General features: G+C 39.3%; 1 protein-coding gene across 2 annotated transcripts in view; it reads right to left on the bottom strand.

Annotated features, from left to right (window-relative positions):
* Nucleotides 1-27,685, bottom strand: part of crybg1a (crystallin beta-gamma domain containing 1a) — a 53,449-nt gene that overhangs the window by 12,492 nt on the left and 13,272 nt on the right. Inside the window, exons 2-5 of one of the 2 annotated variants that reach the window (XM_010768046.1) lie at nucleotides 14,948-15,065; nucleotides 8,607-9,967; nucleotides 6,397-7,451; nucleotides 402-5,206 (exon numbers count right to left, since the gene is read on the bottom strand). In XM_010768046.1, coding sequence (XP_010766348.1) covers nucleotides 402-5,206; nucleotides 6,397-7,451; nucleotides 8,607-9,967; nucleotides 14,948-15,065 — 7,339 coding nt within the window. Of the gene's footprint in view, nucleotides 1-401; nucleotides 5,207-6,396; nucleotides 7,452-8,606; nucleotides 9,968-11,444; nucleotides 11,556-14,947; nucleotides 15,066-27,685 lie in introns of those variants that run through there. The other variant, XM_010768047.1, reaches the window with a different exon arrangement.

Below are 27,685 nucleotides of genomic sequence, written 5' to 3'. Positions count from 1 at the left end.
TGAGGGAGAGAATTGAACACATGCCGTGCAGTAAGTAATACACAGACACATGTTTTGCATAGTCTTGCTTTGTTTGCATATAAATGCAAATATGTTGTGACGTGACAGTTCAGCTTTAGCTGATCTTGGCAAATATCTCCTGCCAGGTGAGGCCATCCTGCTTTGTCCTGTCTTTACTTGCAAATCATTCATAACTTTGTTGCAACAGCACCACAAAACAGGATATGAGACTGAGTCATATTACCATGGAAACAAACTTGAAGAGAGAAAGCTTCTGTTAGGGCACAGCTCAAAGCCCAGTCAGGCTGTGGGCCACTATACCTTTTTTCTTTCAAAGTTGAATAAAACGAAAAATGAACTGTATTATAAAAGATCATAATCTAAAGGATTTAAACTCCTACCTTAGGCTTAGGTTTAGTTAGTCCATTCAGGGAAGTCTGCTGGCTGTTCTCGCTGGTTGGAGGCAGTGCTGCGGGGCCCTTCAGGCTCTCTTCGACATTTGGTACTTCTATTGGGGTCTGGTCCATTGTCGCACCCTTAGGACCTAGTTCAGTTTTAGTCATATGTGTAGAGCCGCTGGAGGCCTCAGACTCTGATTTGTTCTTCTTGAGGTACTTCTCTAAATGAACAGGCTGCTTTAACTCTGAGAACGACGGGAGAGCAGGAGGAGGAGGAGAGGAGGGGTTGACTGCTGACTCACTAACTGCACCTATACCACCACCCACAAGTGGGCCTTGGTCTTTACCTTTCACACCCTTCTTATTTGCAGGCAGAGGTGAATCAAACACTCCTTTCTTTCCAAGCGAGAGCAGGTCCCGTTGTGGAGTGGAAAGCGTGCTATTTGTGTCAGAGGCAACTTCCTCTTTGGCTTTCCTGGAGGGCCGAGGGGAATTCATTAAGCTGGAGAGGATGGACATCCTCCCAAGTCGTGACGTCAGCTTCCCTGCCTCTTGTCCATTGTTATTTCCCTCTTCTTGTCCATTTTCAGTATTATCCCCCTCTTTGACTCCATCTTTGCCTTCCACCTCATCAAGTGAATTCATTTGGCCTCGAGATGTGCGATTGGCATTATCCTGTTCTCGTTCCAGAAACCGCCCTTCCCTACTAGCTGCTTTCTGTTTCATCACCATAGATAATAGGGGAGGGTCCTTAAAACTTGCGCCATTTTTCCCTAAGCCGAACTGGAATTGCTCTCGATCAAATGGTTCAAAATGGTCCTCAATGATAGGTGACAAAGTAAGAGGTGGAGACAGGGACCTTTTAGGAATATGCCTCTTGGGAGGCACTGAGAAAGGAATGCTGCCCTCCTTAATGCTCCTGATTAACTCATCATAGTCATCAGGATCAAGAGATTCATCCTCACTTGCAGAGGCCTTTAGTCTTCTTTTATGCGCCTTCTTCTGCTTCGGATGCTCTAAATCTAACCAACTAGATGGAGATTCCTTCTTTAGCTGAGGACTTTGAGATGTTGCGGGTGCTTCCGCTGCTGCAGAAAGAGACAAACTGCCATTGAGTGATGGGCTTGTAGGGTTTTTTGGATCATTGAGGTTTCTGGTTTTCTCTTTTTCTAAATTCTGCTGTTCCCGTTTGAAACCACTGCCTGTTTTAGTTTTTTCTTTGGTGTCTTCATCTTTCTTCTGAGCATCAGTGCTATGACGTCCCGCCTCTGGAACAACAGTGGGCTTGTCCTTTTGTTCTGCACCACTTATTTTGCTAGATGCATCTTTCACAGAAATGCTTTCTGACTCTTGGTGAGCATCTAACTTTGATGCCTTCTTCTGCTGATTTTCCTGCTTTGTCACTTTATTTGATATTTCAAAGCCTTCTTTCCTTTCTTTAATTTTCTTTTGTTTCTCATCATTCTTGTTGGCTGCTTTAAAATCTGTGGATTGACCAGTGACATTCTCTGGTTTATTAATCCTTAAAGGCTCATCTCTGACAACTGAGGGCTTCTGCTCCTTTTCTGTGCTATCTTCAAAGTTAGCATTCTCAATAACAATCACATTCACCAAACTTGTCATTGGTAAATCCTTTGTTTCAGTCTTTTCTTTAGTTCCTTCTACCCTCTGAGTTTTAGTGCATTCATCCTTTAGTTCTTGAATTTGGCCTTCTGATTTCTTCTCTTGTGTTTTTTTTTTCAGGTCAGCCTTTGGGCGTTTTCTTGTATCTGCTTTGGTAATGTTCTGATGTTGATCTTCAACAATTACAGACTTCTGATCCTGTTGGTTGCTAACTTCATGGTTAACTTCCAAATTCACCGTCTCATTCAGCAAACGCTCTACTGATGTCCCTGTTGTTTCAGTATTCTCTTTAGCTCCACCAGCACTTTGGGGTTTGTTGCTTACTATCTTTAATTCTTTCATTTGGATTTCTGATTTCTTCTCTGGTGCTCCCGTTTTTACCACCTCATGTTTCAGGTCAGCATTTGGAGGTTTGGATTCTTTTAATTTGCTGCTATCTGGATTGGTTATGTCCTCATGTTGATCTTTAGCAATTACAGTCTTCTGATCCTTTGTTGATGAATCCTTTGTTTCCGTCTTTTTTTTAGCTCCCTCAACACTTTGAGTTTTGGTGGTTGCAACCTTTGGTTCTTGACTGTTGCTTTCTAATACCTTTGGAGTTTCTAATGTCTTTGCTACCTTACCTCCGACACTCTTGACAGATGAATCTTTTGTTTCTGTCTTTCCTTTGATACCAGATGCACTTTGAGTTTCAGTGCCTACAACCTTTAGATCTTTAATTCGGCTTTCTGATTTCTTCTCTGTAGCTTCTGATTGTACCGCTTCTGCTTCCTGTTTCAGGTCAGTTTTTGTACAATCTTCATTGCACATAGGTCGGAGTTCTTGAGTTGTATCACTTTGTGAAATCTGTTTACTTTGAACTTGAGTTTTGTCTGTCCGTGGTTGCTGTTGCTGGTTAGATTTTGGATGTTTGGATTTTATGAATTGGTTTTTCTCTGGTCTTGTAATGTCTTCATCTTGCTCTCTCACAAGTGTGGACATCTGGTCTTTCTGTTTGCTTACTTCAGCATTTACAATTGGAGTCTCATTCACCAAACTTTTGATTGGTGAATCTTTAGTTTCAGTCTTGTCTGTAGTACCTTGAGCACTCTGGGTTTCACTGTTTACTGCTTTTAGTTCTTGAGTTGTTTGTGAAAAATGGCTTTTTGTTGTTTTCTTTGGAACTGTTTCTGTTACAGGTTGCTGTTCTAGGTTAGCATTTGAAACATTGGATTTTGCTGACCCATTAGCATTCTCCTCTGCTTTATCCCCATCTTGATTTCCAGCTTTTAACGTCTTCTGTTCCTTTTGTTTCCTAACTTCAGAATTCTCATTTGGTAAATTCTGCATTGACACTTCCTTTGTTTTACTCTTAGTAGTTGTTGTGCTTATTTTCTTAGCAACGTCAGCTTGTTTTTCCCCCTGTTTTGCCTCCTTATCCCCGATCTTCTTATCTTTGGTAAGAATGACTTTTGGTTCCTGTTCATTTTCCAAAGTTTGAGTGTTCATGTGCTGATAATTTTCCTGATCACCACTCTCTTCAATTTCCTTTAAGAGGATCTCACATTGCTTCTTTGTATCAACCAAACCGGCTGTATTGTCCTGGAGTGCACTTTTTGCTTGCTCAGACTTCTTCTCTTCCAGGGCATCTGTAACTACAGTCTGTATTCCGTCCTCTGAGTCAGGCTGTGAACATTTATTTCCAGATGAAAGATCTGTTGGCTTCTGTGGTTTTGTAAGGTCTTTTCTTTCTTCATCCTCAACAGTTATGCGCTTCAGCTCCTTTTTGCAACTGCTCTGTGAGTCAGAGCTTTCCACCACAGTATCATTTAGCTTTTTATTTGGTTTTGAGTCTTTCTCATCTCTTTCACATTCTCCTGGCAGCAAAAGAAGCTCTTTGTCCATCGGATTTTCAACATTCTTTTGCAATTCACAAACAGTCACAGCCTCTGTTTGAATGTCCAAACCCTCTGCTGGTTTCTTGCCAACCTCCTCCATACGTTTCTCTTTAAAATCATTTGATAAATCTCTGCTCGATGTGGGAAATCTATCATTTTTAAGAATTTGATCCTTCAATAACTCATCTTGCTGCTCTGTTCTGGCCAGGTCAACACCAGTATCAATGGAAGTGCTTGCTAATACAGCTTTGGGTTCAGCATCTTGGTCTTTAGCGGAAAGGCTATTTCTGCCATTATATTCCTTAGAAGGGACCTTATTTGTTTCTTTAAAGGAAACACTTCCTAGTAAAACATGATCCAGATCAGAACGGGCCATTATGTCACAGTGAGTGCTGGCAACCACAACAGGTTTTGCTGACATATCACTTACATCCTCATAGGCGGATATTGTGTCCTTCGCCAACACACCAGAGTTCGGCTCTGGAAGGCCGCTATCTTTGATTGAATCTGGTTTTCTGTTACCTATTAGCTGCGTTGCCTCTGAATTGTCTTTCTCTTTCACTTCTTCTGGACAAATCTTTGGTGCTGTTTCCTGTTCCTGCTTGGTGTTTTCACTTTGAATGTGAGCTGTAGTGGGTTGCAAATCGAGTTTTGCACCAGTAACTACATCAGAAATAGGCGTCTGAGATGGGCTTGCCTTGGCAGCATCACTGCTTGGCAACACCTCAGCCCCTGAGCCTTTTAGTGGTGTAACTATTATTTGAGCCTTTTCCGGAACAATTGCATCATTGTTTTGTATTTGTTGGATGTTTGAAATATTCTCTGTTGCAGGACTGGTTATGCTCTCCTCTAAATCTTTTGACCGATTTCCTTTTGTTTTGTTTTCACCTATACTGTCTGTGAGTTTTATTGCATGCTCTTTTCCTTCTTTTGATAGAGAATCGAATACAAATATGTCACCAATGGAATTGTCTTTCACTTGATCTGCTTTGACACTCTCAGGCGCTTTGTTCTGATTTGAGTCCTCCTGTTTGGACGTGGATGTGCTCACAGAATTCTCAGTTGGTGAAGGTTTTCTGGATCTTACTTTGTTGGGGCTTCTCTCACCTCTTGTAGGAAGCTTGCTTACAGGCGATGGGACTGGACTTTTTTGGCATTTGAAGTCGCTGGGTTTGGAGAGCCTTGAAGAGAAGGGTTTCTCTTGCTTGGTGGGAGGTGGAGAGATACTAGTGCTGCGTGTGTCACTGTCTTCTTGGTTGATGCTTCTTTTAGTGGGGCGATTGGATGATCTTGGTGACAGCATACCTCCTGTTTGTGACACAAACAAATAGTTGTATGACAAACAAGAATACAAATCAATCTTATGCATTCTTGTCAAGTTAGGTGAAAAGATGTGTGGTAAATAGGAAGCTGGAGCAAGGAGATAAGCTTAGCTTAGAATAAAAACAGAAAAGCAGCACATCTAAAGGTAACAAAATAAAAATAAATAAAAGTATATTTACTCTAAAGCTTAATAGTTGTCATATTAAAGGTAGGGTAGGTAAGAATGGAGAAACCAGTTTGAGTGCGCTAGAATTTGAAAGTACACAACCGAAAAAAATCTTTCCCTTCCTTCAGACTTCCTTACAGAGCCCCTCCTCCAACACACACGAACGTGCACATGACCAATGAGGGATGGAAGGCTGACAAGCAGGTAGGACATCCAATTATCTGCCGCGGGCCGAGGCAGATAATTGGACGTGCTTTTTACAGCGCCACGGCTTTCACAGCTGAAATATTTGTATATATTTATTGTCAAAGCATTTAATTTATTCATTGCTATCGGGATGTTAAGAGCATTCCATGGAATATAACAAAAGTGTTTCTGAAGTGAATTACCTACCCTACCTTTAAAGCTCTTTGCGAAGTGTAAAAACATTCATAATGAGTTTTCCACCAATATTGATCTGCTGGTTGTTTGTTGGTTTTTGTACTTGTACAAATTCATCTGTTCTATATTTCCAACTAAATCCTGCAACTTGATTGGATGCTGTGTTTAAAACAAGGCAAGGCAAGGCAGGTTTATTTATATAGCACTTTTCAACACAAGGCAATTCAAAGTACTTTACAAAAAATGAAAGACATTAAGAAAATAGCATTTAAAATCAGTCATTAAAAAGAAAAGTTAATAAAATAAACATTAAAACAAAAAAATACATGGATAAAAGTTACAGTGCAGTCTAAGATATGAATAGTTCACAAGGTGGATTCTGGAAATGAAAAGCCAACTTTGTGGGAATTAATTGCTAATTATTAAGTCAAATCAAGCCATTGTAATTTAACTCCAAGTTGAGTTTCAATTTTCTTTTCTTTTTCAAGTCGATTCTAAATTCATATTTTTTTTTATTGGTGTCTGACTCGAGTTTAAGTCATGTAACACAAGTCCACACCTTTGCTGTCAACTACGGTCCAATGATTCTGAAATAATGACAGTATACACATGTTTTGTTTGTATTTACCTTTCTTGGGACTTTCAGGCAGTGGAGGTGGTGATGCACTACCAGGCCTCTCATCAGGAATTACTTCTTGCTGCTTTGGCTTCTGTTCTGTCTTGGATATGTCTGAATCGGTCTGATCATGTGTCATTCTTTTGAAGTTGGTGCCACTTGTATCAACATTCTTCTTTCTTGTAGGAGATGAAATGGGTAATCGGCTCTTTAATGCCGAGGAGGCATTACTCTCCCTGTCCGTTTGGTGTCCTGCTTTAACAATACTCTCCTCGTGGTCATTCTCCAGGCCATTTACCAGCTTTATAGAGTCACTGACCTCATTTGGATTTTCTTTAATAAGCTTTGTTCCTGTCTTGTTTGTTGTTTTTGTTGGAGAAATGTTCCCTGACAGAGCTCGGCCTCCCTTGGCTTCTTCAAAACTTTTTTTCCTGACAGCTCTGGTTGGACTCACCGGAGATTTCAAGGCCTCAGTGAACACTGACCCGGAAGCATCAGCCACCGGCATTTTATCCGGTGTCACTGGTGATTTCACATCAGCATCCGATCCTAACCTTTTGGGGATTTTAGACTTTGTAGCAGTTGGACTTAAGGGACCACTGGTGATTTGGTCTTTTAATGTTGGTAACATAGAAGCTGTTTTATCATTGCTAGGTTCCCTCTGTGCTGGAATATCACTGGAAGTTCCCACTTCTGTGCTCTCTGTGCAGGCTTTAGCCTTTGTTGTCACAAGTTTGTCCTTGCTGCCAGCTGTTGATGACGGGGCCTTTGCTCCACTTGCTGTGGTATGCCGACTTTCTGCTGCTGCTTTAACCCCTCGTTTAGAGGGCTGAGCCTGAGCAGTTCCTTGGCCTTTTAACCCAGACCCAGGTGCTTGTGACTTTTCTCTGAACATGTCTGAGTTTGCAGAGATATCATCAAAATCTGAGGCCTCAGACTCTGTTTTTTCTATAACTAAGGGTTCAGGAGTGTTTGTTTCAGAGTGTGTTGTGACGTCTGTTATTGGAAATGGCTCAAGGTTTGCATCCTTAAGTTCCACATTGTTGTTGTCCTGGAGGCTTGGCAGTCTGAAAGGAAAGAGAGTGAGAGAGACACAAGCATAGATATTTTAGAGTAACATTAACAACCACTCACTGAATGAGTCATTCAAAAGGTACAATGAAAAGTACATTCCTTTTACTCTGCTGGGAAAAGTTAAACAATCTGCATGCAAGTAAAATAACTTAAGGGGTAGTTGCATTAGTGTCACTCTGGCAAAAATAATAATGTTAACTGTATTCCCTCACAGCTACATTAAAAAAATATGTAATTGAATTACTGGTACATTATTATGCCACTTTCATTTTTTTTTTTTTAAATGCAGTACACGGACACCTTATTTGATACTTAATATCTGAGTTTCTTATTTTCTAAAGTAACTTTTTTTGGTTGTCTTACATAAAATACTTAAGTAAAAAACATCCTATTGACATTTATTTCTTCTTGTATTTATTCGCATTGCATTTGATATTGAGGTCAACCAAAAATTACAGAAAGTTATCAGGTTAAATTACTTTCATATTGTGATACTTAGATTTAGTTACTTATTACATTTATTTACAGGTTAATTTTTTGAAGTAACCCCTTATGTTCATAAAAACGTAAGCTATGTTGTAAGACAATAAATCAGTCTTCAGGTATGTGTCAGGCAGGACCATTTGTAGCCTGCAGTGCTCGGTAACTCACAAATGTACAGGGTGTTGTCACACCACTATTCATCCCTTTTCTTTTTAGAGCCGTATCCTTACGTATGCAATGCCTTTTCTATATATGTGCCTCAGTGTAACCATGTAACCCTAAAGTCAAACAAAAGTGTTCACGCTGTCGTCGCCAGTTGCTCGTCCAGTTTCCTAATGACTAACTTACAGTGAAAACACACATCATAGGTAAACACAGCAAAGGTGACCTTCATTTAAATGAAGCATAAGCCTGACACGTATATCTAAGAAAGCAACACATGCATTACATTTGTAAGGTAATCTATAGCAGAGTTTTTCTATGATTGGATGTACTGTACATGAATATTTCAGTGCAGGTTTGTATTGTTTTCCTCTGGTACAATAGAGCTTGGGAACTCAGATCTCAGGTTGCACGCATGCTTAGCTCTCTAAAGCTCCCAAGCCTTGCCCCAGGATCAAAGGGACTATTAAACAGTAACCGCAGAAAAATTATAACAAACTCACAGTTTCACTTGTGTTGCGTCTGAAGTCTTTGTAGTTGAATCTCTGCTGAGCTCCTCTTCCGCTGCTTCGTCCCCATCCAAACTTGTCTCGGGGCTGACACGCACCTTGTGGGCAAACACTTTGTGCTTGGAAGGCAGATTCACAGACTTGCGCGAAACGCGGTGTTCTCTCACCCTTCGTTTGTCCTGAAGTGAACTTTGCTTTGAGCCTGTGCCAGTGCCAGGCTCCTCCGGCTGTGGTACTGTTGTTTGAAACTCCCCTGTAGTCGGTGCCAAGGAGAGGTCTGATTCTGGCAGGCTTCCACCGGACGGCAGAGTCTCAGAGGGGCTGGAGGGGCAGTCTGCCACGCTCTGGGGGAGAGAGTCGTCCTCAGGAATGACTGTGACAGGTATAGCCAGCACGGGAGGAGAATCAGCTCTGAAGCCTTCCTCCTCTTGTTTCATTATATCCTTCTCTTTCTCCCCCTCCCTCCCCACGTCCTCCTCTGGTCCCAGGTGTGTTTCCACCCATAATGCTTTGTAGAAGACAGGAGAACCCCCTTCAGGCACTTTCTCTTTTTCAGGTGATGGGCTCCAATCTGAGGCTTTAGTGTCCCAAGAGAATACCTGACCCCTCCTCTTGTCTTCCCTCGCTAAGAACGGAGAGTCTCCGCCCTCCTTTTGGGTCGTGGCGGGGCGCGAGGTAGACGAACGAGAGCCTAAAGTTAACCCTCTCAAGGCGGTGCTGTGCCCCTTCTCTCCAATTTTCACTGATGTTTTATTTGTTCCCAAGCTTATAGAGGTTAAGTTTGGTGACTTTGGGTTCTCAGCTACATTGTAAAGGGAGATTTTAAATGTGGAGCTCTTATTCTCTGTATTTTTCACAGTATTTCCATCCAAACTGCTCAGCCTCCTGCTTACTTCCTCCACCACCGACTCTGCTAAGCCTAAGTCTGACTCAGCACTTGGTTGAGTTGTGGTAGCGAGATCCAGAGTGGTTGGAGTCACATTCCCAGACTTCCTCTCCCTGCTGGCTGTGCTGACCCTGCACATATGAACCTCCCTCACACTGCCACTGCCACTGCTGTTACTGTCTGCAAACGGGAGGTCTGCATCCCCTGTCAACAGAGAGATGATGCTGGTGCCGCTGGGACTCGAACTGTGGCTGAGTGTGTCGCCATACTCTGCTCCCTCAATGTCTTTTCGAGATGGAGTTGGCGTCTTCAGCCCATCTTCCTCTGGGGGCAGGGGTGAACATGGAGACAGGGGGGATGTTGGGGTGGTTCCATCGCTGGAGGCGTCTGAGCGATGCCTAGTGCTCCTCTTTCTCTTGTTGAAGAAGTGGGAGAGGCGATCCATCATTCCCCTCTTCTCCTCCGAACCCTGAAGGAGGACAGACATAAAGATAAACAATGAGTTGGAGAGAGCAGCTGGCAAAATCTTTCATTTCTAGCATTGCTATTGATAGAAATGAAGAAAATAAAATAGGGAACGAAAACTAAAAAGATATGCTCTTCAACGGATACCACAGCTTGACAAAATAGACATCATTTGCCAAATATTTTCCTTGAGGAACTGCAGTATTTACTTCATAGATTACCACACCTTAAAAACTGTAACTTAATTAATGTTAAAAGTCTAATTTAAAGCACAATATAGAGTATAAGAGTATAAAACTACTGCATTCAGTTTCTGAAAAGAATATGCATGGAAAAATACAGATGCACTTTTTGATCACACAGACGGATAAATATCTAGTATAATATAACTAATATATTTTTAATTACATAACAATTGCATGCATCTGTGTGGCAGAACCATGTCTCATTTTGTTTTTGCTTAAGAAATTGTAGGAAAAGATGACTACATAATTTGAATCATAGGAACTTACAATTAGTTTTACTTGATATAACGCCAACATCAGTGTTGTTCTGAAAATATACATATTTACTTCCAGTTATAAGCTTTGGAATTTAATTTTGGTTAAAGAAATGGTGGCTTCATTATGAAAAACACTGGGCCTGATCTTATGTAGTACAATTATTATGTCTTAAGAAAATATGTTGTATTGTATGTTAAAATGACCAATTCTTCTTTTAACAAAACTAGACAAATGTTTGACTATTTGTTATTCTTTTATTAGCATTTGTGTTTTCATAAAAGTTCACCTTCAATTTGTCAAACATATTGTCTTTTCAGGTTAAAGTTTAAAGGTCCCATGTCATGGGATACTAAAATAGATTTATATTGTGCAATTTTTCAAACTCACATTGGTTTCTCATACAGCATCTCTGTATATTATGTGTATTCACTCTCTGTCCTAAACGGCTTGTTGGAGCTCCTGCCCCCCCCCCTCTCCGTGAGCCCAGTGGCCGTCAGCGAGACAGCGAGACACCGCGGAACTCAGCCTGGGCACACACCCGCAGCCTGGCTGGAGTTTGTTTGCTAATGACTCACTAGACAGATGTAAAACTTATTTGATGCTCCGTTCAAGGTTCACTTCAGTTATCAAAGCTAGCTGTACATAAACAGTACGAGATTGAAATTAAACCACACAGGCTTACGACCAACGTCTTACGCCTCATAATCAATCAGAACAACATGATTATTTAATGTAAAATATGGGAGCAGAGTGAGCTAGCAGCAGTGACTTGTGTAGAAGTTTTAATTCATATTTTTAGGCTGCTTTGGCGCTTTTTAACAGGATTTCTGTCACAGTAAAGAAGACCGAATACAAAGTGAAAAATGCTCTGCCGGCGTGAAACACAACTTGCGCAACCTGGCAAACTACAGTTCCTGCATAAAGAGCACACGTCAGGACAAGAATGAACCACAGTGTGAAAAAGCAACAGTTACATACCATTTTGACTTTCTGGAGGCTAAAGTGTGGAATTATTTTCGAGTTCTCAAAGAAAGTTAATACTTAAGATTATGATCCATTAAATACAAAAGCCAGTATCCCACTTCTGTAGCAGATTCCATAGAAAATAGAATAGTCCTCTCTGATGAACACACAAGCAGTACTGGCTGCAGGGAGTTGTGCGTGTCAACGGTTAAAAGTCCCAGCGCTGAACAAAGTGACTCCAGGGCATGGTCATTAGCATCATGACTAGAGTATAACAAAGATATTGTGAAAGATGTCTCACATGGCAAACAGGGAAAAAAAAGGAATTTACAATCCAGTGATATTGAAAGGGTGTGGAGAAAACCCCACCCTTCCTCTTTCTAAAAGCGGTGTAAATCAAGTAGACATGTGGTATCTGCTGTGTTTTTGGGAGGTTTTATGATAAAAACTGGTTTTGTCCTCTTCTCCAGTGTTGTCAAACAGTAATTCCCTGAGCAAACAGAACGTAAAGACAGCCTGTGGCCTGTGGCCAAGTTTTCCAGCTCTTTTCTAGAATAAAACACAAAAACTGAATAGCCTCTCTCGGATCAAGGATTTTAGTTTTGCTTTAATAAAAAGTGAAGAATGATACAGTACCTCCGAGTCGCTTGAACTCATTCACAAATCCACGCGCCGAAGCAGTATAAACACTAAAAACAGCGTACGTAAAGTATCCTGTGTTCAGTGTATGTTTAAGCGTTGTATGGCTACCTGCCGTCCCTCTAAGCAAAGCTTCTACTATTAGCTCTGCGCTAAGCATTCCTCTTGTATTTACTCACAGCAATGACAAATGTCAGGTAGGTGGAGATATAGAACCATATCTGTGTGCATTATGCTCTACTTCCTTATCTGCCAGCCAACGCTCTGCTTCATGCTCTGATCTCAGCAGCCGATAATAATCAATAATAAAGGCACACACAGGAACAATAGTGTGATCCTAAGTACAGCAGGGTATTGGATCTTTCAGACTCCATGCCAAAGTGTAAACAAGGCGGGATGGCTGTCATATTAAACCTGGGAACATTCACCACTTCCCTAACGACTCCCACCGACACAAATATATCCAGGAGCAGGTTTGACGGGTTTGATGATAATAGCACACAGACAATAAGATCACAAAGGACTATTGTCATCTTATCTTAAAGTGGAGGCACACTTTCACTGTCACTAAATGTTTACTTAATCAGATATGACATGCTGTCTGTCACTTAGCATTAAGCTTTGTTCCCTGGACGCAGACGTGAGAGGAAGCAGTGTGAAAGTCAGAATTTGGAGAATGATCTGGAATGGGAAGCTAAGTATGTTCACTTAAACAAGAAACCTTGGAAAAGTCAAAACAGCTACAAAAAGCTATAATACTTTCACTAAGTAATACTACAGAAGACATAGTTTAAGTTCTTAATGCAGGAATATGTAATTATTTTTACCTTAAAATACCAGCATCAAAATCCTTTTAATGCTACGTTGACTCGAAGTAATGAGAATTATTTCTTCAGTCCCACTGGTTGGCCAAAATCTCTTTTTTTTGCAATACGTAAATGTAGTTAAGTTGAAGAAGTGCCTAATACTTTACGGGACTACGTTGATTTTGTTGAAACTCCATCATATTTTAAGGAGAAATTGTATTTTCAGGTATGTTGCTAACAGTAGCTGATATCAGCTAGTGAGCGGTTAGCTGAGATGGCTGTGCTGCAAGGACATCATCTTACTTTAACCTAAATATAAATAGACAAAAGTACTTAAAATATCAAATGTACTGTAAAATAAAATATGAAGAAAATAATAATGAAGAAATTGCCCCTCTAAGACGCATTATTTTATATATTATTGAATTATTATTGCAGATGCATTCATTTGAATTAATTAATTTCTCTAGTAGTTAATTAATGCGACCCAAACTTTATTGCAAAACAGTGAATGATATTTTAAAGGGGCCCTGTTGTGCTTATTTCCAGCTTCATATTTGTATTAAGTGTCTCTACTGGGACACGATTACATGCTTTAATGTTCACAAAGCTCTTCATTTTCCTCTTTTCACCCTCTGTCTGAAACCAGAGCCCAGTCTGCTCTGATTGGTTAGCTGTCCGGCTCTGTTGTGATTGGTCAACAACTTAGAGATGTCCCGCCCCTTAGCCTATCAAGTTCAATGTGTAAGACCGTTAGCCAAAATAAGCGTGAGTATTACATAGTGATGTCACTATGGGTGTTTCTCAATCGCGAGTAAAGCTGCTCCAGAGCCACTATTTCAAGCATACTACGTCATTGAGTGCCGCCGAAGTACTGTTTCAATGTCCAGCATACTTGGAATTCTACCGAGCCCGGCGTACTTCGTTTGGAGAAATGTCCAGGCTGCACATGTGTAGACTCCGGTCTTAAAATCCCCACAATGCTTTGCGCACGGACCAATTTCCCCAAATCTGTGGCGGAAAATGTAAGGCGGGGCCTCTCATATGACGCACACCTGCACACTTGCTCGCCTGTTCCACTCTTCGTTTTCCGAATGCCAGGAAGTATTCTTGCCTCGCTTCTGAAGCAAGACGTGTGCTACCAAGCAAGCGTACTTGAGATTGAGAAACACCCTGACCGTTTCTCAATCGCGAGTACACATGCTTCAGAGCAACTATTTCAAGTATACTATGTCATAGAGTGGTGCAGAATGCTGGGCATTTAACATGCATTTAAACAGTCCGTTAGCGCCACTCAATGACATAGTATACTTGACATAGTTACTCTGCAGCAGTTTTACTTGCGATTGAGAAACAGCCCCTGTGTCAGGTAAGTAAACAAAGGAGTCCAATGGAGGCCTTTCAGTCAGGGGGAACTTTGGGATTTTAGCCTTTACAGGTCATTTACATGCACAAAAAACCTATATAACACACTACAGGAGCAAATAAAGGGAAAACCCTAAAAGCATAGGGCGTTTAAAGAGGGCCTCTTTAAATGATCATCACATGTTTTGCATAAAGAATATTATGCATTTAACTAGTAACTGAAAGAAATGCTGTTAACATAATGTAGTAAAGAGTACAATATTTCCATTTGAGATTTAGTGGAGCAGAAGTTTAAGTAGCAAAAGCAAAAATAAAAAACATAAACAACAAGTACCTCAAAATGTTCTCTAAAAGTACTTGAGTACTATTAAGTATAATAAAGTGAAAACATACTAAACATTACTATTTATTTCTAATTTTACATTCCTTATTTATTTGCCTTACAAAAGTGAACTATTATATCTGTTAGATTATTGCAAGAAGAAAAAAGAAAAATAGAAATATGAGATTGAAGTCATGAAATCAATGCTTTTCTCAAGATTGTTTTTAAGCATTTCACAGCTGCTGTGACAACTATTATAAGACTGCAGACACAGCACTTTTTTAAATATGCACACACACACACACACACACACACACACAAACTGATCCAAAACAGTTTCGTTTTTTTACTCCAACACTGATTATAAATGTGTGAATAAAACCAACCTTGGAGAATTTGGAGGGTGAGGAAGGGTGGTGTGGCTGGTTCATGTCAAAGCTGATCATGGAGGAGGACTCGGGGTCCCAGTCCGACTCTGTGCAAACACTCATCTGGTCGAAGCTCCTGGTGGAGAGAGGCAGGAAACAGAGAGGGGGGGGGATGTTATGCCATTGGTCTTTGTTTCTGCTCTCATGAAGAGTGCTTTGTTTTTACAGTCACTTCATCAAAGTCCCTGTCCTGACATTTTGTATGGTAACTGATTTCTCAAGGACAAACTGTTATTGTTACAATTTCAATGTGACTTCAATATGCTAGATACAATTGAAAAAAAACAAGTGATAGACAAACACAACATTGTTAATGACTGATAATTACATAAAGAGATGTTTATGGTAGGAATAATATAAAATATAATATTCTATAAGTAACAAAAGAAATATACTGTTAAAAACAAAATAGAACAATATTGAAAGTAGGAATACAACGAGATATCTAATAGTCAGAATCAGATCAGAAATCCTTCATTAGTCCCACAGCGGGGACATTTACATTGTTACAGCAAAAGTGGCATAGCAGTTAGCAGTGTGTGGACCTGTCAGCGCAACTTACATGATGCCCAATTTAACAAACACATTTGAATAATTGGTTTAAACGGCATAATAATAAGGACGATCGTCCGTTCTGTGATTCTCCGGAGCACACATGTTATGATATTAGGGTCATGCAGAGTGAGATGAGATCGCTGTCCCTTTTAAGAGAGAGCGAGAGAGGGGTGTGGCTTGTGCATGTGTGTTTGTGGATGGTAGAGCGACAGTGAGGGAAAGTGTGTATGTTTCTGGAAGTGAAACGAGGAAGCAGAAAAACAGAGGTCCGTCTGTGATGTATTTTGTGAAACAGAAGAACAGCTAAATAAATGCAACGGCCTCCCAAGAAGGGCTCGCCTCTCTCCAGTCATTTAAGCTAAAGTGGGTTATTGAACCTGAAGCTTGTTGCTTCTGCCCTCCTCGACTATGGTCTGGGAGCCGACAGGAAAGTTCAACACACAGATGGCCAGTCCGCCCCTTTGTAGCATATTATTTCGATGAGAGATGAGCAGATCGCCACTGGGCTTTCAACTAAATACACAGCCACGCAAAAACTGCGGCATTTGTACAGCTCATTTTGGGTACTGCAATTAGTGAAGTGCTTTCCTCCGTGGTGAAACGACCAGCACTACACCATGAGAGGAAAGCGGCAGAAAGTCACCTGGAGTTAAAGAGAGCGGGGCTGCGTTGCGTGCATGGCTTCCTTCTGCAGGTAACGGGGAGACGCGCTCTGGCGGCGGTGTCGTTCAGGATCCGAAAATACAATTTAAATATTTTGCACATTTATTCCTTATACGCGTGCCAGGGGTTGCCGAACCCTGCATTATACAAATAAAAAAAATGTTGGGACAATCATTATAATTTGTCTATAATTAACAAAATAAAATCTTCTGAAAATAAAAATAAATAACGTAGGGATAATAGAATATATCAGAAGATTACATATATTAATAATAGGATGAAATAAATACATGTTAACTGAGGGATAATATATAATAACTTATCTTCTATAAATAACAAAATAAAATCTATTGATAATAAAAAATAAAGAGATGTTAATAGCAAAGATAATATAAGATATGTAATATTCTATAATTAACTCAATAAAATGTACTGAAAATAAAGAGGTATTGAAAGTAGGGATAATAGAATATATAAAAAGATGAAATCAATTGTTTATTAAAAAAAATACACAGGGACTAATATAATACACAGTATGTTACAAAAAAAAGAAAAGCTGATGACAACTAAATATTATAATTAAAGAATAAAAAGATGATGGAAATTAAAATAATGGTTAGTAGTACCGGTACTTTTTAAAATTAAATGTAACATAATGTCTAGTCCAACAAGTAACATATGATTATGGGACGTCCCCTGTCAGCTTCACTGGCACCTCTTAGTGTTTTTAACTGCGGTGACACTTTCCACTTAGCACTGGGTTGGAAAACAGGGTTGGAGACAGACAATATGACACTTGAAAGGCAACATTCACTCCTCAGCGGAAAAACATCAACTCTAAGTAATTAGAGTGCAGCGGAGGATTGTAGGACACGTGCGAGGCATGAAGAGATGCATCTATTTCAGGGAGGAGTGGCTTTTCTGCAGCTCAAGTATTTACAGAACAATCACACCCAGTCTGGAGCTAGAGAGCAGCAAGATAGGAGAATGACAGACAGCGTTCCACCTCATTTCAACAGGAGAGGAGCCACAGCTGCTGTCCTGTATTGTGTCTACGGGATAGTACTGTCATTTGACACGATCCTGGGTTCACAAACATGGCTGCCTCCAGGTGTGAAATTGTCCAATAAGAACAACATATCCAAATATTACTTAGGTGAGGACAATAATCCAAGGCTTGAGTGTACTGCAGAATATTGTTTGACAAGATAACATTAAAGCAGTATATTCTGAACCGATCCAGACATTGTTTCACATTTACATTTCAACCAGAATGCTTGTAAAACTGATATCCACCCCTGCAATATAAAACCAGTGTATACCACACACTTGGACACACTTAAGTGGCTACTTATAGATATAAGAGGTCAATTTATTTAGGGGTAAAGAACTTTTTAGACCACATAATAAAGTTGTATACGTGTTCGTATTAAATAAGTCTTATTAGAGTATAGAGTACAAGCACATGCATTATTTAATGTTTAAGCAAATACAAACTAATATTTAATAGAAATTAATGTAAATAAAGAAATGTGAAATAACCGAAGACTTCCTTGATTACTTGCAGTTAACACAAAAGTAGAGAATACATCTTAAGACTTAAGTTTTAGACCTTAGTTTCATGACAGTAGAATAAGACTTTTAAGGACCCACTAAAACCCTGTTATTTGTATATCAATGAACCTTAACAATCCTTATTGTATCCGAAGAAGTAAAAAAAAGCTTTTAAATTCAGATTGGAATGAGTTATCTGTAAATACAATATGTCCCTATCTATTTAAGAATGATTTGCTTTAAACCATGTATCATGTCTATTACCGTTTCTTTATTTAGATTCTTTATTTTATTGACCGTCGACTGGGGTTGTAGATTTTTGTCTGAGTGTGTGTGTGGAGCAGCTTATGATGCTCCCGCGGCGTGTGTCCTGAAATAAGACACCATAATGTTGCCACCTGCGGCAGTAGCTCCCTTTTTTCCACAGCCACAATAACCAGGACGAGTCTCTGCAGTGCAGTGTTTCCCCACAAGGGGGCAGAGCTAGATCAGTTTTTCAGATACAAATACAGTTGACATGAATGACTGTTCTGAAGCCTTTGTCTTTGTTCAAATGTGGCAAGACGAGAGGTCTGACTGGTTTACCGACTGAGAAAAAAAATACGGAAAACAGTTAATAATAGCAATTACCAATAGCAGTTAAATGATTAATTAGAGCGGTAGATCTAGGGCTTGTGCCTTCTGATTGTAAAGTGTTTACATTCGTGTGCAGGCTAAGCTGCGGGATGACTGAGCCACGCCTCCCCTGGTGTGACCCTCAGTAACTTTACTCTTGTTAAAACAGGCTGAATGTGTACTTTGCTGGAGCTATTGAAACCTCATGATGATATTGACATAATCTAATAGAGATATGAACAGTTATATCACCATCTTGTTCATGGGTTCACTTTGATCTCATCATTGTTCTTTTTTTTAAATGACATTTTTGTTATCGACAGATACAAAGACCTTCAGTGAAACAAGAATTAAATGACACAGAGGATGAGGGTTTTTTTATGCATGATGTGTTTGTGTGCGTGAAGAATTTTTGCAAGTTATTGTTCAGAGTGATTGAACAACACTTCTGACTCCCTCACCCCACTTGAATCCAAACTGCAAAGTTAACGAGAGCGAAACACAACTTGTTTTTCTGGCCTGTGTTTCAGATCAGCGCCAAACATGTACTTTCAGTTGCTTCACACTATCATCAAAGTATTCTGCCAGTAGCTTTTCCATATTCTAGCTGATAAACAGACAAACTGAGCTAAAACCGCAACCCACTAATATTACTACTGAATGACATTCAGTGTAATTACATAGTGTAGAAGTGTTTTAATATTATTTAAAGAGGACATTATGCTCATCTTCAGGTTGATGTTTGTGTTGTGTTCCTCTACTGTGACATGTCTCCATGCTTTAATGTTTAAAAAGCTCTTTATTTGTCTCATACTACCTGTTCTGCAGCACCTCTTTTCACCCTCGGTCTGAAACCAGAGCCCAGTCTGCTCTGATTGGTTAGCTGGCCAGCTCTGTTGTAATTGGTCAACCGCTTAGAGATGTCCCGTCTCGTTAGCCCATCACGTACAATGTGTGTACATGTATGTCACTGATGGCACTTATCCCTATAGCCTGTTTTAAATTGAAGTTGTCTGAGGTCCTTACCACCAGCTGCTCTTGCAGTAATAAGTTTAGTGCCACTTTCTTACTGTCCTATGTGCACAATGTAGTGACTGCCTTTTCATCTTTTTTTTTATTAGTTGTTGTTCTGCTGCTATTTTATATGTCTGCTGTTATTGTGTAATAATTGCTGTAACGTTTGCTGGCCTTCTTGGCCAGGTCGCATTGTAAAATTAGATTTATGTCACATGCTTTTGGTCTGGGTTGAATAAAAAAAGTAAACAAAACAAATGTAAATTTAGGTGATGTCACTGATGCTTTACAGAAAGCAAACAAATGAGTCCAATCGGGCCCATTTCAGGCAGTGTGGGAAGAGAAACTCCAAACAAACACAGTACAGGAAAGGCGGAAAAACCCAACAAGACAAAGCACCCCTTTATGAATCGAATATTGTTTCATACTGTCTCACTACATTTCTTAGGAATTTCCTTAAATGCTTTCTCAACATCCTCCAGGGGAAGCAACACGCCAGAAAAACATGTTGCTTGAATCAAATTATGGGTCATATGGATATATTTTAACCCCGCATAACTCTGATCAAGCTGCACACAAGTTTAGATGAAAGACAGCCTCTTAGTGTTGATTAAAGCTCTGAAGCAATGAGGATGCCAGGCCAGCCGTGCCTGCCTCCAGCATTGTGAACTCGATTTTAATAGTATGTCATTGACAGATATCAGGCTGCGTCTGTATTCAGTCTTACCATTGATTTTCCCAAAAATCTGTTTTTTATGCTACTATCACCTTGGGGGGGTGGTGGTAGCCGGCGGATATGCCTTTGGGACGTGCCAACAACATTAACCTTTCTGTTTGGTCGCTTGTAGCAGACCCTTCACGGCGATGGCAGAGCGAACAGGTACAGGCCAGGGCCCGTAGTGGTACCCCTATAGGGGTGTTAAATGCTTACTCCCACACATAAAACATATGGAACATGGGGTTACTATTTAAAAAATGGTAAATGTATTTAAGAACCTATCCATTTTATTTTTAGTGGGGTGTGGACTCAAATCCTCTAGGGCTTTCGGGGGCATGCCCCCCGGTAAGATTAAAAAAAAGTTATGAATGCCTCAATCTTGTGCACTTTGAGGGGCAAATAAAGAGACTATATCTATGGGAACACCTATATTGGAAACAGAACTGTATACATTTCAATAATATAAACATCATTGGCCATAACCAATAACGTCCCATTTCCAATATGAAAACAACACTGAAGTTGTTTATTTATTTATTTTGGTTCATAGTAGTGAGTGTTCTGTGGCTCGCTGAACCAGCCTCTCGCCTGTCTCCCTCCTCTCCCCCCTTCTCCTCTGTGAGGCGACAGCAAAGACTAGTTTTAGCTCTCAACAAGTTTTAAAAGTGTATCTTACCTTTTTTCACCTAGCTAACTTTTTATTTATTTATTTAGGCCTATTTGACTAATCACTACCCTCTCAAATGGAAATATGTGTTTACATAAATGGTGACTAAACCGTTTGAGACCCACTAAGAACTTAGACTAAGTTAACTATCTAAACACTCAGAGAGTCCTTTACCTCACCTGAGCTGAGGTTATCCCGAGTTTGAATGACACAGAGACCAATCAAGGGCTTTGATTTATGATCTGTATGACAGTCACCCTGTGTGAGGCAGGCCACTTAACAGGCCAGGCCATCGGGAATGCCCCCGGTCCTCCCGATGGCCAGTCCGGGACTGGGTAAAGGAGGAGTAGAGGGAGGGATCATTGTCCACAAGTTAATCGATCGCAGATGACGTTGTGGTCGTGGACAAAAATAAATAAATAAATAAATAAAAACATTAAAAATAAAAAAATAAACCTAAATGGGTCGAGAAATTAACTTAATGACTTGCTTAAAGTCTTTGTGATAAAGGTTTCCTGGCATCAAAGGAACCTTGAAGGAGAACAAATAAGCAGCTCTAGAGTAGCTGACCAATCACAGTGCTTGAGTTTTTCACATGGTCTCTTCACAGCTGTTGTAATCCTACTTATAGAGCAAATCAGTTCGAGCTATGTATAAGCCCCTAAAAGTCCACCTTAAAAAATAAAAACATATCTTAGATTTCAGATACTGTAAGGAAAAATTGTGGTATAATGTGCTTTGCTCAACACCTTTGTACAAATAGTCAACTTTGGATTCACATAGGTGTGAAGGATCCTGGTGCTACAGTTTATGAAAGATAACATGCCCAGGATTTGTTCTCCAAAAGGTTTGTCTATGAACCTGCACTGCTAAGCAACCACCACATTTCAAAGTCAAATAAAAGAGAACATAAATGCAATAAAAACAAACACATGAAACAGTAAGGTCTAGGTTTTAAGACAGGTCTTAACAGCTTTGTGTAGGGAACGAGAGCACTCTGTAACCTTTGACCCAAACATAACCTTTAGGCTGCATTGGAAAAGAGTTGAATCACTGCAAGCACATGTCTGAAGGTCGGGTGTCACCTTGAAAGAAGTGAAAGCTCATTGTGAGAGGATAATTGCAACCTACGGTATGAATCCTTACCTAAAAGACCCAATATAACCCTAACCCTAACCTGTAACAGAATCAGGTGGGTGAAATCTTCCCAGCCTCTCGTCGACGCGCAGGCACGAACCAGCTCCGACTTGTTTGAACCTTCTCTTTTTTGCAACGGACAAAAGCTCCACAGCGCACAGTTTATTAGATTTTAACAAGGAAGTTAAGTGTTAACCATGGCATCTGTCAACAATTTCTGGGGGTACAAATTGTTTTTGAATAGAACAACTGATCTCGTATGTATGTCCAGATTGAAACAATTAAATCATGAGAAAAGAATAAAGTTATGTTCAACAAATCTGAGTTGGGTGGCTGTTCTTAAGAGAACCATATATGTGTCAATGTGAGAATGATGATTTTCATTTTTATTATTATATATTTAATGTGACGTTGCCCAATGACCTAACACAACATTAAAGCAATATATTCCATTGTTAAGGGTGCTTCAGGGATGTTACAATACCAAACATGCCACTAAAATAAATAACGAAGATAAATAAATGATGGTATTTTTATAATTACGTATAATAAGCTGTCATTGTTAAGAAGTTAAACAGGTACAATCATCTCTTTATTATGTATTGTATATTACTGGGGAAAAAATAACCTTTAAACCTCAGTTTTCAAGTGTATCGCCAAAAACTAATTTCACCTCATTGCTTGTTTGTGCCTACTGCAAAAAAAAATACAACTTTAAAAACGCTTTGTTAAAAGAAATAGGTTGTTTTTCTCAACTTTGGAGGACTTTTGGAAACTGTATTTTGACTAGGGCTGCTCGATTATGGCAAAAATCATAATCTCGATTATTTAGTTCAATAATTGTAATTGCGATTATTGAATGCGATTATTCATTGACTTTGAAAACATTCATTTATTGGAGACATTTTTTTTGAACAGTATGTTTTTAACAGTTGATTATCCTGAACTTTAAGTATAATTCAACTGAAAAACCTGAAAAAAAAAGTTATTTAAAAAAATAAAAGTAATAATAAAAAAATAATCGTTTTATTTCGATTACGGTGTTTTCGTAATCGTTGCAAGCCATAATCGTAATCGCGATTAAAATACGATTAATTGAGCAGCCCTAATTTTGACCACTAGTGTTAACATGCTTGACATGTTTTCTCCTGTAAAAAGCAAAATGGGTAACATCCCTTCCATTGTCTTTGGGCTTTAGTTTAGAAATATTTAGAGAAACTTTGCAAGTCTGTGTCCGAAAAAGGTAAAACAGCTAATCTGGAAGGTTCCAATGATATGTTACCTTTGTATCCATGAGCAGTATGTTAGCCAACCCATAGGCCGACACCACACTAATACAACATGCCGTTGCCAGGAAAACCTTATTAACACAAACACATCTTTCCTTGCTCCAGAACAAACAGGCAAATACAACAAAGAGATTTCAGTGAGCAGCGCGGACCTGCAGGCCTGTGTGAGCTACTGAAAACACTCAAACAAGGGATGGAAAGGATTCAAAAAGTGACTCACTCTTTGTTGGGTATATGAGGGGTATAATGAGTCACTTGAGGCTGTTGATGGAATATAACTTGCTGTAATATAAGGGCACTGGATTTTACTGCTGCACACACGACGAACAGCCAGTGATCCAAACATGTGAAGGCCTGTGCCAAGGTCCAGTCGCCCAATAGGAAACTGGATCTGATGTATCAATGCAGCAAAAAAAGAGGCTGATGCTCTGTAATTGGTCTATTTCTTATTTCCTCATTCTCAGATAACAACCAAGGGTTCTGTGTTATCCTTAGCAACACATGTTGCACTTATAGCCAAATCAACACAATGAAGTGCTAATGATATGATATAAATAGGCCTTAAAGTGGCTTCACACTATGAGTCGAAAACAGCCCTTGTTTGCAAGAGTTACTGTGAATCGGGGAGTGCCTGGAACAACTGCTGCAGGGATGAGTGTTTGCCAGATGCTGGGCGGGTCTGCGGCAACCACTAGGCTGCAGCCACTACACTGCCACATGGACTCATAGCTGGGGTGCTTGTGTGCAATGGACACCAGTTCAATATGGTTTTGAAAATGTTTGCAGACATTGCATGCAGACATGATCATGCTTCTTTGGCAGCTAAACTATATTTTACTCACAGTACAGAAACCAAATGCATGTGCGCTCCATCCTGCAGAAGTGAGTGCAGAGGAAGTAATAAAATGCATACAGTGTATCTTTGTTACTATAACTTTGGGAAAGAGAGTTTGATGTAATTTCAACTACAAGGTGATGACTGTGTTACAAAAGCTGTTCATAATGCTGGCTGACATGTTGACTTTGGGAGGGGAGGCAGACACAAACACACAGTGTGTGTTTGTGTCTGCCTGCCCTCCCAAAGTCCTTCCATGTTCTCTCCTGCTTTTTTCCAAATTTCATAAGCGGCTATTATTGCCAGGGAAGCTAGCATAAACATAAACATTTTAATAATGATACATAAAAATACTCATGGTGAGTGAATATTATGAGATCTCAAGTTTCACTCCTACATGTATAGATACTCTATTTCACAAGATTTGTAGATAAAATCAAATGATTAGTAAGTAAGGGATTTCCCGGGATATTTCATAAATTTGACTGACCATAAGTATGTTTATTTTTCTCATCCCTAATATTTAAGAGCTTTATGACACCAAACGTTGACACATTCAGAATGCATTTAATTGTATCCTCAAGTCCACAAATCATAAAAATAACCAATATATTTAATGATAGTAATCAGGAAACGGTACCAATGTGGTTCTTAATCGTAATTTTGATGCCTCCTATTCCGTTTATTGTATATATAAAATAATCCTTTATTATTTATTTTAACATGTTCAAATGTTGACAGATACTGTAATAAAATAGTGAAGTTGATACTAAAAACTTGACTAGTTACTTCTATTCCACACAGAAAAGGATCAGGAATTACTAAATAACAATTGAGATGATAATCAGAATTTATAATAGCCTTGGTATCAATGAAATCGTATTTACTCCAATCCCTATCTTATTTCATTATTTAATTCAGAAATACAAATTCTAAGTGAGAAGAAATGTAAAACTTTGATGCACAAAATGTCCAAAAAGCAGTGCGGATATCTGTGTCGAAACACATTTGGCTCCTGTGCTCAGTGTGCTGCAATAATGACAATCAGCTCAAAGATTAGAGATCCTTTCACAATAAGAATTTTCCATTGAGAAACTTGAGTCAGCCCACAGTTCTTGCCTAATCCCAATTGGATCGTGAGAAACACTTATTTTTTGGGGTGTGGGATTCTGCATGAAAGTGTGAATTGTGCACACAAAGCAGTTTGTTGTATATTAGCTTCTTAATTTAAAAGGTAAAATAAGTAAAATTCCCTCTTCAAAATGTCGGAAAAAAACTAGACCTATATTTTATATGTTGTTAGGTTGTGAACTTACTTGGTCTTTTTAAATTTACATTTATCGGATAAAGGAACATCTAGAAGGACATCTGGATTAAAATGTATTAGAGAAACAAGCTAAGCTAACCTTTGCGGTGGCTTGCATAGGAAATCAAATAGTTTGAACCTAAAATGGCTTTATTCAGAGTTTTTACCAGGTTTTATCAATTTGATTTGGCAAGGAGGAGACTGGGGATAATTTATATCCCTTTAAAAAACCTCATGAACGTCTCAATTCAGAAGGATTAAGTCAAAGAAACAGATTTGAAAATGTTAGCGGTTAGCCTGTAGCCCATCCGTCATGTGTCCCTGTTCACTTAGGAAAACACTGAATTAAAACATGAAACTTCTTTAACAACTGTGTTAACAGGTTTTAAACAAATTATGTGTTTGTTTTGAAGAGGAGGAACAGATAGTTTATCCCCCGGAATACCAACCTCCTGAACTACCGTACATAGAATGACAGTGACAACAACAACAAGAAGCTGACTGTCTGACAATGACAAAGGCCAACAACGCCACCAAACTCCATCCTCTGTCTTTCATTTCATTTACCTCTAGTGACAATAAACTACATCTACGTGTTTAAACCCACCAATTAATAGATGCACACAGGTTCAACAACAGTGTTAGTTTGAGGACCAAAGCCAGGTCATGTTTACTTTAGTTATACCTGCCTATTTGCTGCTCCCTCACCTTTTCACATTTTAGTGGATGTGTTTTTGTTTGAGGGCCTATTGCAATACAAAAGTGCAACAAAAGGGTGTTTATGCTGGAGTTAACACGCAGCCACTATCACATGTCAAAATCTATCCAGCATGCAAATATTGACAGAAAGACAAATGTACAGTTATGCATCATATACAGTATGCAGACATGTGCATGTTTCTGTAACATTATTCAACTTGTGCATTCCACTTTCATTATTTAGTTTAATGAAAGTAAAAATCAAAACACTGCCTTATACAGAATAATAGCAAATGGTCATTAATATCCTGCACAACTTGAATGACTAAACAATCTCAATGGCTAACAAGGCCAACAGAGTATAAAACTAGCTCCACGTAGACCTGGCTTATCCAATAGCTATACTTAGGAGTAACACTTATTTAATAGCTTTATCATTGGACCTGTTGAAAGTAAAGGCTGATCGAACGTGTCCTGTGCTTCATTGGTTTATTTCAGACCTGTTGAATCAAACAGCCCAATGTAAACAATTGAGTTATTTAGGTTCAGGTAATTAATTGGATGCTACATTTGCAGGTATATCTAATTATAAACCAAACTCTAGTTCTAGTAAATATAGTCAGAGTTCAGCTTTTCAGAACAGTTTTCTCCATGACAGGTGGGTTCAAAGGCACTATGGCCAACCTTTTAAGCCTTAACAGTATTTGTTAATATTAGTGCAAAGATTTCAAATAAACTCTTAGTAGTTCCTTTTTGCAATGAGGCCCTAATGCTCTTCCATATACAGTGGGGCAAAAAAGTATTTAGTCAGCTACCAATTGTGCAAGTTCTCCCACTTAAAAAGATGAGAGAGGCCTGTAATTTTCATCCTAGGTATACCTCAACTATGAGAGACAAAACGAGAGAAAAAAATCCAGAAAATCACATTGTCTGATTTTTAAAGAATTGATTTGCTAATTATGGTGGAAAATAAGTATTTGGTCACCTACAAACAAATAAGATTTCTGGCTCTCACAGACCTGTAACTTCTTCTTTAAGAGCCTCCTCTGTCCTCCACTTGTTAACTGTATTAATGGCACCTGTTTGAACTCGTTATCAGTATAAAAGACACCTGTCCACAACCTCAAACAGTCACACTCCAAACTCCACTATGGCCAAGACCAAAGACCTGTCAAAGGACACCAGAAAAAAAATTGTAGACCTGCACCAGGCTGGGAAGACTGAATCTGCAATAGGTAAGCAGCTTGGTGTGAAGAAATCAACTGTGGGAGCAATTATTAGAAAATGGAAGACATACAAGACCACTGATAGTCTCCCTCGATCTGGGGCTCCACGCAAGATCTCACCCCGTGGGGTCAAAATGATTTTTAAAGAATTGATTTGCTAATTATGGTGGAAAATAAGTATTTGGTCACCTACAAACAAATAAGATTTCTGGCTCTCACAGACCTGTAACTTCTTCTTTAAGAGCCTCCTCTGTCCTCCACTTGTTAACTGTATTAATGGCACCTGTTTGAACTCGTTATCAGTATAAAAGACACCTGTCCACAACCNTTAGTCAGCCACCAATTGTGCAAGTTCTCACACTTAAAAAGATGAGAGGCCTGTAATTTTCATCCTAGGTATACCTCAACTATGAGAGAC

The sequence above is a fragment of the Notothenia coriiceps genome, unplaced genomic scaffold (assembly GCF_000735185.1).
Source record: "Notothenia coriiceps isolate Sejong01 unplaced genomic scaffold, NC01 NC01_scaffold00005029, whole genome shotgun sequence".
Taxonomy (NCBI): domain Eukaryota; kingdom Metazoa; phylum Chordata; class Actinopteri; order Perciformes; family Nototheniidae; genus Notothenia; species Notothenia coriiceps.
The sequence above is the reverse complement of the archived record's forward strand: the minus strand, read 5'-3'. Positions and strand labels throughout refer to the sequence as shown.